Source organism: Triticum aestivum, chromosome 4B (assembly GCF_018294505.1).
Source record: "Triticum aestivum cultivar Chinese Spring chromosome 4B, IWGSC CS RefSeq v2.1, whole genome shotgun sequence".
Classification (NCBI taxonomy): domain Eukaryota; kingdom Viridiplantae; phylum Streptophyta; class Magnoliopsida; order Poales; family Poaceae; genus Triticum; species Triticum aestivum.
The window spans coordinates 80,699,810-80,716,472 of NC_057804.1; the positions used below are offsets into that span (position 1 = coordinate 80,699,810).

Genomic DNA, 16,663 nt, shown 5'->3' on the forward strand with positions numbered 1-16,663 from the left:
AACTGTTTGATGAGCATGCGCAGTAGTATTAGATAGTTGGTGTTGCTATGCATTGCACTGTGAATGTGTCTACCTATATTTTTGGGGTACATGACCAAACGCCTGAAGATGCTAGTATCAACGTGGGAAGGAGTCTCAGCATGATCACATAACGCAGTGGTCCAAATGGCTGCAGGCCCAGACTGCAGAATAGATGGGGGTCGGTGACTGTAGTAGATCCCACACAGGTCGATCGTGAAACACCTGGCCTGCTGGAGAACCAAACCCAGCCCATTCAATCCGAATCCCACCCAGGACCAGATAAATTCGAAAAGGTGGCCGTACAGGCAAAGAAGAACAACCACAGCTACTACCAATGATTCAGTGACACCAGGATGGGCTTGCCTGCTGTGCTCATCATCTTCTCACTCCAGTGGTTCAAGCATTCAATACGTGCAGACGCGCAAAGATTGATCATGACGCAGAGCTGTCTGTAACAGCCATGATTGGCAGCAAGAGGGCATGAATGAGCTAACCCTAGCATTCTAGTGGTGGTAGTAGTAGTAGCAGCAGTAGTTAAAAATCATCACCCAGCACACAGCAACCAAGAATCTACAAGAACGCCATCCATGTCGCTGAACCGAGAAAGCCGAGATATTATTTCATGAAATTACAGCCGAGATTGATCATGGGGACTGTTTTTCAGCCTCTTCACGCGTATCTTGAACACAATAAACTTGTTTGAATCTACTATGAGCAAAATGGAACCTAGCCAAGTAGTAGATACCAAAAGCAAGCACAGAGGGATTAAATTCCTAGGCCGACGTACCACCTATGGTAGGTAGGTGTCTCCAGCTCTAGACGGCTGCACGGCGTTCCTACTCAGCTGGCTTGGAGGACAGGACCTTGCAGACAGGCATCGTCTCGTTTTTACTCAGTAACTTGAGCGATGGATGAACAGGGATGTCCTGCATTAACACTCTATCCCCAATGTCAACATTTGTCAGGTCCACCTCGATTTTTGGAGGGATGTGCTCGGCCGGGCAGAGATACACCAAGCTGGTCCTGATTTTCTGCAAGAAGCCACCTGCTTTTTCGATCGAATTTGAGAGTTAGGTCAGCAATAGAGTTAGTTCATCAAGAGAAAAGTACATCAAAGAACACCAAAGCAAGAGCTAGATGGTCGATCTACAACAAAAGGAGTGCTGGCATGTTTTCTTCAACTACTGTCAGTTTGGCAGGAGATCTTCGAGGCATAAGCGTAAGCCGGTCGCTGTAAGCTTATAAAATCATAACCAAATTGCTAATGTAATGGTTTCTATAGGAACTTTGAGCCAAATTCCTAACGACTGTAAGACAAGGACCAAACTTCTTCAAAATGTCAGCTTAGTGGCTTTTGAAGCAATATGAGATAATTGAAGTTGGTATTTAGGCCAGTGGAAGTTGAGTAGAACTTGCTGCTCTCTTAAACTGACCACACTTTCCGAATTGGAGACACATGTTGAATGTGATTTATCATTGCGCAAGTACCAAAGTCATGGTTGTTTCCTCAGATCAGAGGTCAATACAAACAGTGCCAGGTCAGGACCACATATCCACGGTTGATGCCTAGTAAATGAAAGAGAACACATGTGCCCCTTGCTGTGATAAAAAGAATGAAAACCCCAAAAGCGTACTGTGTTATTAGAGTGCCTACACATAGTAATACATTGTTATGGAACTTCCAGACTGTTCAACATTCATTTACAGGAATGCTCACAGCAAATGATGGTTATTATGGAACTTCCATAGTCATTTCTCACTAACCGTAATTACAAAGACAGCATCTGTTTATATCCACAAATCGATCCATTTATATTAAAAAATGTCAAATTGAACTTTAGAATTTATTCAGATTTTTCAACTGGTAATGATATTTTTAGGATTTTCAACAACACATGCTCCATAACAATGCCCTAAAGGTCAGAAACGTGTGGATTGAACTGTCTCAATGTCCTAAAGGATATCTATTCGGATAAGGAGGGACTAGTTTAGTATTTATAGGCAAACATCTCAACAAACTAAATAAATAAGGAGATTACAGGATACCAGACATTTGTACTTATCCATACTTCAGCACACAGTGGAAAAGTGGTTTAAACACATATATGTTGGGGCAATAGGAAATAAACCATTTGGAATTAAGCTGAATATGGCCAGATTGAGCTTTAACTGGTTATGTTGCTATATAAAATAGGATTAAATATTATATGCACATCAAGTGCTTACTACTATAACTAATATGATCCGTACATGCAATTTGGCATCTAGTAGCTACCAAGATGATTATTCTTAGCGTGTACTCCGTCCGTTCCAAAATATTTGAAGTTCTAGGTTTGTTCCAAGTTAAACTTGCTTAAGTTTGATAAACTCTATAGAAAAATGTGCTAAGATCTACAACATCAAATACAAAGAGTATCAAAATATATTTCGAAAAGAATCTCAAGAGACTAATTTGTTGATCTAGATATTAATATATTTTTCTATAGACTTGGTCAATAAATCCAGAACTTGAATTATTTTGTAACTATTTCAGTTTTGATGAGAAATGCACATGCTTCGGTTCATATGTCATCTTACATTCTAGACCCTCTGTTCACTAATGTAGGACGTTTTGGCAGTTTAATTTATACTGCCAAAACGTCCTACATTAGTGAACAGAGGGTGTAGCTACCATCGGTTCATCACTACCGAGTATACCAAAGGAATGTTACCAAAAAACTGAAAAGAGAAGGGTCGCACCTTTCTTTAACCCAGGGCAGACATCCTCCCCCTTGAACACTACGGGCAAATTCACCTTCAGCATTGTTCCTTCATCTGCTTCCACCATCACCAGGTTCAATATATTCCCTGTTGATTCATCTGTCTGCACCTGCATACGCAAGAGCACAAACATCACCCGCAATGCATTAATGGTACAAACCTCCACTAACAACCGATCCAACCAATTTCTCCAAAGGTTCTCTACACACATAATTGGGACAGGCTTAAAACTGTTCTCCACAAAAGATTCCCCGAGATAGGAATACATTATGAGAAGGAAACAAGTAAGCTAAAAAGGAATTTTAAAAGCCTACTGCAAGATACCTTACAAAGTCGAACTACACTATGATCACAAGGCAAATAGATGAAGGGTACTCGTTGTTTGACTACCCAACAAATAAATGAGAGGTATACGATCAGGAGAGTGGGTATGTCCGAGCAATTTCTGCTAAGGAAGTACAATTAAGGGCACACTGGTTTTGACTACCTATCATTTCAGCAACCAGCAAACTACGAGCAGCATTACCCTAATGTGCATTTCATCGAACATAAGGTGGGCGAAGAACATCCCCGCCAGGAAGGAGCGCAAAGATGCAGATCATCCACGCGTGCTCAAAAAATGGACGCAATCTCAGCCGGAAAGGCGAGAAAAGCTGGTATACCTTGATTGGGAGTACGGTGCCAGAGTGCACGACGGCGGTGGATCGCTCGCCGGCGCGGACCTGGAGGCGGACCGGGGTGGAGAGGAAGTACGGCGACTGCTTCAGCATCTCCGCGAGCTGCTTCTTGTCGGTGGTGAGGAGCTTCCGGTGGGCGACCCCTTCTCCGGGCCCGGCGCCGGCGAGGGTGAGCAGCACGGCCGGGACGTTGCCGTTGCGGCGCTCGCGCGCCGCCGCGCGGGGTCCGGCCGTCTCACGCGGCACCGCCTGGATCGTGTGGTGGTACGACGCCGAGGCCGCCCGCCGCCACGGGGCCGCCTTGCGGAGCGCCTCCCCGACGGCGGCGGCGCCGCCCTTGCCCCGGAGACACTGCGCCATTCTTCGGGTTCTGGGTTTAGGGGAAGAAAGATGGGCTTTGTCTGGCTGCCCGGGTGGTTTTTCTTCCTCCTAGACTTCGCTCTCGCATCCGGCCCGCGTGTCTTGGTGGCCCATGTTTTTCTCCGTGGCTGGCCCAGTCACTCTGGACCTCCTCCACGACAACGGAAAGAAAAATATTGCGGCTCGCCGACTCGGAAAACAGTCGCGAGCGGCAGGGGTCCCTCCGTTATAAGAGCCCACGCTCCACGAGAAGCTTAGCAACTTTCCAACAGAAGCCTGACAACTTTTCCCTCAAAGAAAGAACATAGCGACTACGCATAAGATCGGTGAGCGATGGAGCAGGACAGCGACCGGACAAAAGTGCTGCCCGACTACGTGCTCGCGGGTGTCCTGGGCCGCCTCGATCCACGCAGCCTCGCCACATCCTGGTGTGTTTGCAAGACGTGGCGGGACATCATCGACGACCACCGTGCGTTGCGCGACATCTTCCTCCCGAACTCATTGGCCGGTATCTTCATCAACTTCAACGAGCTAACGTATTCGGAATTCTTCTCCCGCCCATCGCCCACCAAGGCCGTTGGGGTCGGCGAAAGGCTCGCCAACCATGTGAATGATCACTGCAACGGTCTTCTCTTGCTTTACGATGCGGTGGCTAACCCAATTAGAGGATGGGAGGCACCCTTGCCACCACAGCCGCCCCAAAGCCTATGGCCGGAGTGCTTCTTCGAGGATTCCTATCTTGTGTTTGATCCTACGGTGTCATCGGTCTATCATGTGTTCTTGATACCTCGTATTCCGTATATCGAGCTTGACATAGAGCCATTTGAAGACCCCGTGGTTGAGATTGACCTCGTGGTGTTAGAATCGGAATGGCCACCTACTTCATGGACCTTACGGGTCTTCTCGTCGTTGAATGGGCAATGGGAGGAAAGAATATTCATGCGACAAGGGGAGGCTGCGGGGATTGTGTCTGACTTGGCAACAGATTATTCATGGGATAAGCGTCACGCCGTCTATTGGTGTGGTGCATTATATGTGCATTGCAAAAAATATTTTGTTGTAAGGTAACTACTTCTTAAGCATCATTATTAGTCCAAATATTTCATTGTAGTTCTTTTTTTCACTTATTTGATTTGCCAGCATGTTAGCTAATGATATGATTTCTTGCAGGTTGTCATTGTCAGATAACACATATCATGTCATTAAACCACCAAAAAGTCTTGAATTGGAGAGTTTCCCGAATTGTTATCTTGGGAATTCGAAGAAAGGGGTGTATTATGCCTTGCTACTTGAAAATGGATGCAAGTTGCAGGTGTGGGTCCTTAATGAATCACATGGACATAAGGAGTGGATCCTAGAGCATGATAGGGACCTCAAGTTACCCTCGCCATGTCTAAAGAATGGTCCATGGATTCTAGAAGATGTTAACTACAATGAAGAAAAGTACATTCGGCATTATGATGAAACCAACACAATAGAAGAGGATTTTGAATGGAACTCTGATAACGATGTCTTAGATATAGAAGATATGATCAACAAGGGTGGCTATGATTCAATTCTTGGATTTCATCCTTTCAAAGAGATCGTCTTTCTGACCAGACATTTGAGCAGAAATTTGAGGAGGGGATTGGCATACCATTTGAATACCTCGAAGATTGAAGACTTGGGTAACTTATGTCCAAAGGATTACGATGATATTACTGGCCAACGTGGACGTATTGAAGCATCTTTTATGTACACACCTTGTTGGGTGAAATAGTTCCCTACTAGAAAGGTCCCTATATAAAACAGAAAATTGTATTGGCTATTAGGTGCAAACTATTTTGTACAACTAGATGATACCCCGCGAGTTGCTGCGGAAATTTTGTATCAGGGCAGACTTTAATTCATAGTCGCAAACAGTGTAACAAATAAAAAAATATGGATCAAAGTGATTACCCTATAAACCGGAACATATGTTAAGGATTTGGTATGGCACAATTGCAAGTAGATGCTGGCCGAAGAGTACTAATGTCATTTTTCTTGATTACAAATGAAGGAGGTCGCTCTAGTGGTAAAGTAATTCTAAATTTAGGCAACCTATAATTACTAATTTTTGGTAGAATCTGAAGTCTAGTTTGTAAGAAGTTGCATGCATTGTTGATGATGTAGCATGTTAGGTCGTCTATAAGGAAATTCTCAAAGAAATAACAAAGGACACTGCATCTTGTATATGTGAGTTGAATATGAAACACTGGGATGACTTCATAACAGCAGTGCCGAGAGGAGAGGAAGGGACAAAACATGCTTGAGGGTGGCCCGTTGCCTGCTTAGATCGGTAGCCAACTAGCTGTCTGCCTCGCCGGTTTTGTCTACATGCACTGTGAGAGACGAAAGTTCAACTCTGCATGCAACTGGTGGCTTGTGGGAAGTAGAACGAAGCTACAGTGGCAGTAACTGCAGCGCTGGTGAGGACAACAACGAATGATGTGGCTTTACCATATGCGAGAAAAATTTAGTAGTGGGAGGTACGTTGATGATGTGGCAGGAATGATGATGTGGATAACTTGCATGTTTAGAGAAATAGGATAGTGGGGATGAACTATTTAGGTATTATAGATATGGAAAATATAAATTTTGCGACTCTAAATCCCCCTATTTTGTCCTTCTATCCGTAGGATCGAAAGTATGTCTAGAGGGGGCGTGATTAGACTACTTGACAAAATAAAAGCTTAGCCTTTTCCCAATTTTAATTCTCGGCAGGTTTTAGCAACTTAGCACAAGTCAAGCAATCAACCTACACATGCAATTCTAGAGTATAGCAGCGGAAAGTAACACAATTGCATATGAAGGTAAAGGGGAGGAGTTTGAGGAGGCAAACGCAATTTGGAGACACGGAGATTTTTGAGCCGTGGTTCTGATAGGTGGTGCTATCGTACATCCACGTTGATGGAGACTTCAACCCACGAAGGGTAACTGTTGCGCGATTCCACGGAGGGCTCCACCCATGAAGGGTCCACGAAGAAGCAACCTTGTCTATCCCACCATGGCCGTCGCCCACGAAGGACTTGCCTCACTAGGGGTAGATCTTCACGAAGTAGGCGATCTCCTTGCCCGTACAAACTCCTTGGTTCAACTCCACAATCTTGTCGGAGGCTCCCAAGTGACACCTAGCCAATCTAGGAGACACCACTCTCCAAGAAGTAACAAATGGTGTGTTGATGATGGACTCCTTGCTCTTGTGCTTCAAATGATAGTCTTCCCAACACTCAACTCTCTCTCACAGGATTTGGATCTAGTGGAAAGAAGATTTGACTGGAAACCAACTTGGGGAAGGCTAGAGATCAAGATTCATATGATAGGATTGGAATATCTTACCTCAACACAAGTGTAGGTGGTTCTCTCTCAGAAAATGTAAGTTGGAAGTGTAGGCATGTTCTGATGGCTCTCTCCACGAATGAAGAGGAGGTGGAGGGGTATATATAGCCTCCACACAAAATCTAACCGTTACACACAACTTACCAATCTCGGTGGGACCGAATTGAGAAACTCGGTCAGACCGATTCAGTAAATCTAGTGACCGTTAGGAATTTCGGTGGGACCGACATGCAACTCGGTAGGACCGATGTGGTTAGGGTTAGGGCATAACTAATCTCGGTGAGACCGATTACACAAACTCGGTGAGACTGACTTTGGTAATAAGCTAACCAGATAGTTGGTCAGGTAAACTCGGTGGGACCGATTCGCTCATCTCGGTGGGACCGAAACGTTATGAAAGGGAAACAAAGAGTTTACATTGTAATCTCGGTGGGACCGATCGCTCATCTCGGTGGGACTGAAACGTTACGAAGGGAAACAGAGAGATTACAATCCCATCTCGGTGAGACCGAGATCCCTATCGGTGAGACCGATTTGCCTAGGGTTTGTGGCAGTGGCTATGACATCTGAACTCGGTGGCGCCGGATAGAAATAATCGGTGGGGCCGAGTTTGACTTTTGGTTTAGGTCATATGTGGATGTGAGAAAGTAGTTGAGGGCTTTTGAGCATATCACTAAGCATTTTGGGCAAGAACCTCATTAAGCAACACATCATCCCTCCTTGATAGTATTGGCTTTTCCTATAGATTCAATGTGATCTTGGATCACTAAAATAGAAAATGTAGAGTCTTGAGCTTTGAGCTTGAGCCAATCCTTTTGTCCTTAGCATTTTGAGGGGTCCACTTTTCTCATCCATGCCATGCCAATCATTGAGCTTTCCTGAAATATTTATCTTGGGATAGCATTAGCTCAATGAGCTATATGTTGTTAGGAATTACCAAAACCACCTAGGGATAGTTGCACTTTCAATCTCCCCCTTTTTGGTAATTGATGACAACATATAGATCAAAGCTTCGACAAGTGATAATAAGATTGAAAACCTTGTCGCTTTGAGAGTGAAAAACAAGAGCTCCCCCTAAATTTGTGCATAGTTTAAGATTTTCTTTGGACTGCAAATGCACAATGAATTAGGATCATGGGTTACTCTTCCATGTCACATACATCTTGGTGGAGCGCTCAAAATGATAATAATTAAATACATGCACTCATCACCAAGCAAAGTGAATGATCATATGAGAATATAAGAGATAATATCATCCAACAAGCATTAATGTAGCATAGCATATGATCAAACACATAATCATCCAAGTATCACATACATGTAGAATGTATCTCAAACAAGCAAACAAATAAAGTTCAACCACCAAAAACAAGAGAGAACAAAAGCAACACTCTCTCACGAAGCCTATGATCTATACATTTTCTCCCCCTTTGGCAACAAGTTACCAAAAAGTTCATAAAAATGCATAGTGCTAAATTGACTCTCAGGCTTGGTCTTGATGTGGTGGTGTAGAAATGACTCCAAGGACGAAGGCATCTGTTGAGGATGATGGAGCTGGTGGAGTGGCTACTGGAGCTGGTGGCACTGAAGCTGTTGCTGGTGCTGATGAAGTTGCTCTGGTGTCTGTCACTGGCACTGCAGCAGATCTCTGGCCTCTGGGCACTTTGGCAAATGTATCTGTGGTAGACTTGCCCTCCCTCTCCTCCATTTCATCCTGTAGTTGCTCAACAACTGACTGGATCGCAGTGACCTTGATAACCCACAAGTGTAGGGGATCGCAACAATTTTCGATAAGCAAGAGTGTCGAACCCAACGAGGAGCTAAAGGTAGAATAAATATTCCCTCAAGTTCTATCGACCACTGATACAACTCTACGCATGCTTGACGTTTGCTTTACCTAGAACAAGTATGAAACTAGAAGTACTTTGTAGGTGTGATATGATAGGTTTGCAAGATAATAAAGAGTACGTAAATATAAACTAGGGGCTGTTTAGATAAAGATGCAAAAAAGTAAATGTAGCGAGTGTGGAAAAGTGGTGGTAGGAGTTGTGGAATTGTCCCTAAGCAATTGACTATGTTACTAGACCGGTAATCACTATTGCAATTCTATTTGAGGGAGAGGCATAAGCTAACATACTTTCTCTTCTTGGATCATATGCAACAACCTACTTACTCTAGCAAGCATCGGCAACTACTAAAGATTCATTAAGGTAAAACCCAACCATAGCATTAAAGTATCAAGTCCTCTTTATCCCATACGCAACAACCTACTTACTCGGGTTTGTGTTTCAGTCACTCACGCAACCCACTATAAGCAAATCATGAACGCATTGCAACACCCTACAGCGGTAATCCCTCACGCTTGCGCGACACGGAGGGCACCATAGGACAGCACCAATAATAAAACATGCAACTCAAACCAATCATAGCAATTCATCAATCACCGATAGGACAACGAAAATCTACTCAGACATCATAGGATGCAACACATCATTGGATAATAATATGAAGCATAAAGCACCATGTTCAAGTAGAGGGTACAGCGGGTTGCGGGAGAGTGGACCGCTGAATATAGAAGGGGGAAGGTGATGGAGATGTTGGTGAAGATGACGACGATGTTGGTGAAGATCGCGGTGATGATGATGGCACCCGACAGCGCTCCGGCGCCACCGGAAGCAAGGGGGAGAGAGGCCCCCTTCTTCTTCTTCTTCCTTGACCTCCTCCTTAGATGGCAGAAGGGTTTCCCCTCTGGTCCTTGGCTCCCATGGCTTGGGAGGGGCGAGAGCCCCTCCGAGATTGGATCTATCTCTCTGTTTCTGCGTTCTCTGTTTCTGCCCCTTCACCGTTTCCTTTATATCTGGAGATCCGTAACTCCGATTGGGGTGAATCTTTTGCCCAGATTTTTCACATAAAATTAGCTTTCTTGCGGCAAAAGAAGGGCATCAACCGCCTTACGGTTGGCCCACGAGAGTCCAGGGCGCTATTGGAAATATGCCCAAGAGGCAATAATAAAATGGTTATTATTATATTTCCTTGTTCATGATAATTGTATATTGTTCATGCTATAATTGTATTGACCGGAAACCGCAATACATGTGTGAATACATAGACCACAACATGTCCCTAGTGAGCCTCTAGTTGACTAGCTCGTCGATCAACAGATGGTCATGGTTTCCTGACCATGGACATTGGATGTCATTGATAACGGGATCACATCATTAGGAGAATGATGTGATGGACAAGACCCAATCCTAAGCATAGCACAAGATCGTGTAGTTCATTTGCTAAAGCTTTTCTAATGTCAAGTATCATTTCCTTAGACCATGAGATTGTGTAACTCCCGGATACCATAGGAGTGCTTTGGGTGTACCAAACGTCACAACGTAACTGGGTGGCTATAAAGGTGCACTACAGGTATCTCCGAAAGTGTTTGTTGGGTTGGCACGAATTGAGACTGGGATTTGTCACTCCGTATGACGAAGAGGTATCTCTGGGCCCACTCGGTAATGCACCATCATAATGAGCTCAATGTGACTAAGTAGTTAGTTGCGGGATCATGCATTACGAATCGAGTAAAGTGACTTGCCGGTAACGAGATTGAACAACGTATTGGGATACCGACGATCTAATCTCGGGCAAGTAACATACCGATTGACAAAGGGAATTGCATACGGGATTGATTGAATCCCCGACATCGTGGTTCATCCTATGAGATCATCATGGAACATGTGGGAGCCAATATGGGTATCCAGATCCCGCTATTGGTTATTGGCCGGAGAGGTGTCTCGGTCATGTCTGCATGGTTCCCGAACCCGTAGGGTCTACACACTTAAGGTTCGATGAGCTACAGTTGTTATGGGAAATAGTATGTGGTTACCGAAGGTTGTTCGGAGTCCCGGATGAGATCCTGGACATGGCGAGGAGCTTCGGAATGGTCTAAAGGTGAAGATCGATATATTGGACGAAGGGTATTGGAGTCCGGAATTGTTTCGGGGGTACCAGATGATGACCAGCGTGTCCGAAAGGGGTTTCGGAGACCCCGACAAGCGTTGGGGGGCCTTATGGGCCAAGGGGAGAGGGCACATCAGCTCACTAAGGGGCTGAGCGCCCCTCCCACCCCATCTCACGTAACCAGGAGAGGTGGGGGCGCCACCCCTAGGGCAGCCGCCCCTCCCGGCTTGGGGGCCAAGTTTCCTAGGGGGTGGGGGCGCCCAAACCCATCTAGGGTTTCCCCTGTGGCCGCCGCCCCTCCCCTAGGGAACCCTAGGGCGCCTCCCCCTCCTCCCTTCCCCCTATATATAGTGAGGGAGAGAGAGGGCAGCCGCACCCTTTCCCCTGGCGCAGCCCTCTCCCTCCCCAACACCTCCTCCGTAGTAGTAGTGCTTGGCGAAGCACTGCCGGAGAACTGCAAGCTCCACCACCACACCGTCGTGATGCCGGAGCTCTCCCTCAACTTCTCCTCTCCCCTTGCTGGATCAATAAGGAGGAGACGTCCCCAGGCTGTACGTGTGTTGAACGCGGAGGCGCCGTTGTTCGGCGCTTAGATCGAAATCAACCACGATCTGAATCGCTACGAGTACGACTCCTTCATCCGTGTTCTTGTAACGCTTCCGCGTCGCAATCTTCAAGGGTATGAAGATGCACTCCCCTCTCTCTCGTTGCTAGTCTCTCCATAGATTGATCTTGGTGATGTGTAGAATTTTTTTTAATTTCTGCAACGATCCCCAACAGTGGCATCATGAGCTAGGTCTATTGCATAGATTCTATGCACGAGTAGAACACAAGTTGTTATGGGCGTTGATTTTGTTCAATATGCTTACCGTTACTAGTCCTATCTTGTTTCGACGGTATTGTGGGATGAAGCGGCCCAGACCGACCTTACACGTACACTTACGTGAGACAGGTTCCACCGACTGACATGCACTTGTTGCATAATGTGGCTAGCGGGTGCCAGTCTCTCCCACTTTAGTCGGATCGGGTTCGATGAAAAGGGTCCTTATGAAGGGTAAATAGAAATTGGCATATCACGTTGTGGTTTTGGCATAGGTAAGAAACGTTCTTGCTAGAAACCTATAGCAGCCACGTAAAAACTTACAACAACAATTAGAGGATGTCTAACTTGTTTTTGCAGCATATGCCGTGTGATGTGATATGGCCAAGAAGGATGTGATGAATGAAATATATGTGATGTATGAGATTGATCATATTCTTGTAATAGGAATTACGACTTGCATGTCGATGAGTATGACAACCCGCAGGAGCTATAGGAGTTGTCTTTATTTATTGTATGACCTGCGTGTCATTGAATAACGCCATGTAATTACTTTACTTCATTGCTAAACCGTTAGCCATAGTAGTAGAAGTAATAGTTGGCGAGACAACTTCATGGAGACACAATGATGGAGATCATGACGATGGAGATCATGGTGTCATGCCGGTGACGATGATGATCATGGCGCCCCGAAGATGGAGATCAAAAGGAGCAAAATGATATTGGACATATCATGTCACTATTTGATTGCATGTGATGTTTATCATGTTTATGCATCTTATTTGCTTAGAATGACGATAGTAAATAAGATGATCCCTCATAATAATTTCAAGAAAGTCTTCCCCCTAACTGTGCACCATTGCGAAAGATCGTTGCTTCGAAGCACCACGTGATGATCGGGTGTGATAGATTCTAATGTTCACATACAACGGGTGTAAGCCAGATTTACACACGCGAAACACTTAGGTTGACTTGACGAGCCTAGCATGTACAGACATGGCCTCAGAATACAAGAGACCGAAAGGTCGAGCATGAGTCGTATAGTAGATACGATCAACATGAAGATGTTCACCGAAGATAACTAGTCTATCTCACGTGATGATCGGACACGGCCTAGTTGACTCGGATCATGTATCACTTAAGATGACTAGAGGGATGTCTATCTGAGTGGGAGTTCATCAAATAATGTGATTAGATGAACTTAATTATCATGAACATAGTCAAAAGGTCTTTGCAAATTATGTCGTTAGCTCGCGTTTTAGTTCTACTGTTTAGATATGTTCCTAGAGAAAATATAGTTGAAAGTTGATAGTAGCAATTATGCGGACTAGGTTCGTAAACTGAGGCTTGTCCTCATTGATGCGCAGAAGGCTTATGTCCTTAATGCACCGCTCGATGTGCTGAACCTTTAACGTTGTCTGTGGATGTTGCGAACATCTGACATACACGTTTTGATGACTACATGATAGTTCAGTAATGTTAAACAGTTTAGAATTGTGGCCCCGAAGACATTTTTGAAACGTCGCGGAACATATGAGATGTTCCAAGGGCAAAAATTGGGATTTCAGAATCGTGCCCACGTCAAGAGGTATGGGACCTCCGACGAGTTTCTTAGCCTGCAAACTAAGGGAGAAAAGCTCAATTGTTGAGCATGTGCTCATATTGTCTGAGTTCTACAATCACTTGAATCGAGTGGGAGTTAATCTTCCAGATGAGATAGTGATGGTTCTCCATAGTCACTGCCACCAAGCTATTAGAGCTTCGTGATGAACTATAACATATCAGGGATAGACATGATGATCCTTGAGCAATTCACGATGTTTGACACCGCGAAAGTAGAAATCAAGTAGGAGCATCAATTGTTGATGGTTGGTGAAACCACTAGTTTCAAGAAGGGCAACGGCAAGAAGGGATACTTCATGAAATGGCAAATCAGTTGCTGCTCTAGTGAAGAAACCCAAGGTTGAACCCAAACCCGAGACTAAGTGCTTCTGTAATGAGGGGAACGGTCACTGAAGCGGAACTACCCTAGATATTTGGTTGATGAGAAGGCTGGCAAGGTCGACAGAAGTATATTGGATATACATTATATTAATGTGTACTTTACTAGTACTCCTAGTAGCACCAGGGTAATAGATACCGGTTCGGTTGCTAAGTGTTAGTAACTCGAAATAAAAGGCTACGAAATAAACGGAGACTAGCTAAAGGCAAGGTGACGATATGTGTTGGAAGTATTTCCAAGGTTGATGTGATCAAACATCGCATGCTCCCTCTACCATCGGGATCGGTGATAAACCTAAATAATTTTTATTTAGTGTTTGCGTTGAGCATAGACATGATTGGATTATGTCTATGTCAATACGGTTATTCATTTAAGGAGAATAATGGTTACTCTATTTATTTGAATAATACCTTCAATGGTCTTGCACCTAAAATGAATGGTTTATTGAATATCGATCGTAGTGATACACATGTTCATGCCAAAAGATATAAGATAGAATGATAGTACCACCTGCTTGTGGCACTGCCATTTGAGTCATATTGGTATAAAACGCATGAAGAAGCTCCATGTTGATGGATCTTTGGACTCACTCGTTTTTGAAAAGTTTGAGACATGCGAACCATGTCTATTGGTATGTGCGCATGAAGAAACTCCATGCAGATGGATCATTTGGACTCACTTGATTCTAAATCACTTGAGACATGCAAATCATACCACATGGGCACGATGACTGAAAAGCCTCATTTTCAGTAAGATGGAACAAGAAAGCAACTTGTTGGAAGTAATACATTTTGATGTATGCAGTCCAATGAGTGCTAAGGCACGCAATGGATATCGTTATGTTCTTACTTCACAGATGATTTGAGTACATGCTGAGCATATTTACTTGATGAAACACAAGTCTGAATTATTGAAAGGTTCAAGTAATTTCAGAGTGAAGTTGAAGATCGTCGTGATAAGAGGATAAAATGTCTATGATATGATCATAGAGATGAGTATCCGAGTTATGAGTTTGGTATACAATTAAGACATTGTGGAAATTGTTTCACAACTAATACCGCCTGGAACACCATAGTGTGATGGTGTGTCCGAACATCATAGCTGCACCCTATTGGATATGGTGCATACCATGATGTCTCTTATTGAATTACCACTATCGTTCATGGGTTAGGCATTAGAGACAACCACATTCACTTTAAATAGGGCACCACGTAATTCCGTTGAGATGAACTATGGTTTAGAGAAACCTAAGCTGTCGTTTCTTGAAAGTTTGGGGCTGCGACGCTTATGTGAAAAAGTTTCATCCTGATAAGCTAGAACCCAAAGCGGATAAATACATCTTCATAGGACAACCAAAACAGTTGGGTATACCTCCTATCTCAGATCCGGAAGCAAAAGGGATTGTTTCTAGAATCAGGTCCTTTCTTGAGGAAAAGTTTCTCTCGAAAGAATTGAGTGGGAGGATGGTGGAGACTTGATGAGGTTATTGAACCATCACTTCAACCAGTGTGTAGCAGGGCACATGAAGTTGTTCCTGTGGCACCTACACCAATTGAAGTGGAAGCTGATGATAGTGATCATGAAACTTCGGATCAAGTCACTACCAAACCTCGTAGGTCGACAAGGATGCGTACTACTTCAGAGTGGTACGTAATCCTGTCTTGGAGGTCATGTTGCTAGACAACAATGAACCTACGAGCTATGGAGAAGCGATGGTGGGCCCGGATTCTGACGAATGGCTTGAGGCCATAAAATCTGAGAGAGGATCCATGTATGAAAACAAAGTGTGGACTTTGGAAGAACTACTTGATGGTCGTAAGGCTGTTGGGTACAGATGGATTTTAAAAGGAAGACGGACAATGATGGTAAGTATCACCATTAAGAAAGCTCGACTTGTCGCTAAGATGTTTTTCGACAAGTTCAAGGAGTTGACTACGATGAGACTTTCTCACTCGTAGTGATGCTAAGAGTCTGTTGGAATTATATTAGCAGTTACTGCATGATTTATGAAATCTTGCAGATAGGATGTCAAAACATTGTTTCCTCGACGATATTCTTGAGGAAAGGTTGTATGTGATACAACCAGAAGGTTTTGTCAATCCTGAAAGATGCTAACAAGTATGCAAAGCTCCAGCAATCCTTCTAAGGACTGGAGTAAGCATCTCGAAGTTGGAATATACACTTTGATGAGATAATCAAAGATTTTGGGTTTATATAAAGTTTATGAGAAACTTGTATTTCCAAAGAAGTGAGTGGGAGCACTATAGAATTTCTGATGAGTATATGTTATTGACATATTGTTGATCGGAAATGATGTAGAATTTCTGAAAAGCATAAAGGGTTATTTGAAAAGTATTTTTAAATGGAAAACCTGGATTAAGCTACTTGAACATTGAGCATCAAGATCTATAAGGATAGATCAAAATCTCTTAATAGTACTTTCAAACGAACACATACCGTGACAAGATTTTGAAGGAGTTCAAAATAGATCAGCAAAGAAGGAGTTCTTGGCTGTGTTATAAGGTGTGAATATTGAGTAAGATTCAAGACATGACCACGACAGAAGAGAGAGAAAGGACGAAGGTCGCCCCCTATGCTTCAGACGTAGGCTCTATAGTATGCTATGCTGTGTACCGCACCTGAAGTGTGCCTTGCCATGAGTCAGTCAAGGGGTACAAGAGTGATCCAGGAATGGATCAAAGAACAGCGGACAAA

The 16,663-nt window shown here is 44.0% G+C and overlaps 2 protein-coding genes across 2 annotated transcripts; one reads left to right on the forward strand and one right to left on the reverse strand.

Annotated features, from left to right (window-relative positions):
• Nucleotides 1-609: 609 nt before the first annotated feature.
• LOC123091142 (50S ribosomal protein L25) lies at nucleotides 610-3,860 on the reverse strand. The gene is made up of 3 exons (XM_044512545.1): nucleotides 3,444-3,860; nucleotides 2,761-2,890; nucleotides 610-1,066 (listed from the first exon to the last, which is right to left on the reverse strand). The coding sequence occupies exons 1-3, from the start codon at nucleotides 3,816-3,818 to the stop codon at nucleotides 858-860; spliced, it is 714 nt and encodes a 237-aa protein (XP_044368480.1). The 5' UTR covers nucleotides 3,819-3,860; the 3' UTR covers nucleotides 610-857.
• Nucleotides 3,861-4,095: 235 nt separating this feature from the next.
• Nucleotides 4,096-5,969, forward strand: LOC123094503 (uncharacterized). Its single transcript, XM_044516491.1, has 2 exons — nucleotides 4,096-4,882; nucleotides 4,989-5,969. Exons 1-2 carry the CDS (start codon nucleotides 4,152-4,154, stop codon nucleotides 5,575-5,577), a joined length of 1,320 nt encoding a protein of 439 aa, XP_044372426.1. The 5' UTR covers nucleotides 4,096-4,151; the 3' UTR covers nucleotides 5,578-5,969.
• Nucleotides 5,970-16,663: the final 10,694 nt, after the last annotated feature.

Bases quoted from the DNA above. Each gene is read 5' to 3' on its own strand.
- LOC123091142 (XM_044512545.1), bottom strand. From the start codon at position 3,818: ATGGCGCAGTGTCTCCGGGGCAAGGGCGGCGCCGCCGCCGTCGGGGAG. The intron at 2,891-3,443 runs GTATACCAGCTT...TTGCGTATGCAG, and splicing joins GCACCGTACTCCCAATCAAG to GTGCAGACAGATGAATCAAC. The intron at 1,067-2,760 runs GTGCGACCCTTC...TCGAAAAAGCAG, and splicing joins CTGCCCTGGGTTAAAGAAAG to GTGGCTTCTTGCAGAAAATC.
- LOC123094503 (XM_044516491.1), top strand. From the start codon at position 4,152: ATGGAGCAGGACAGCGACCGGACAAAAGTGCTGCCCGACTACGTGCTC. The intron at 4,883-4,988 runs GTAACTACTTCT...GATTTCTTGCAG, and splicing joins AAAAAATATTTTGTTGTAAG to GTTGTCATTGTCAGATAACA.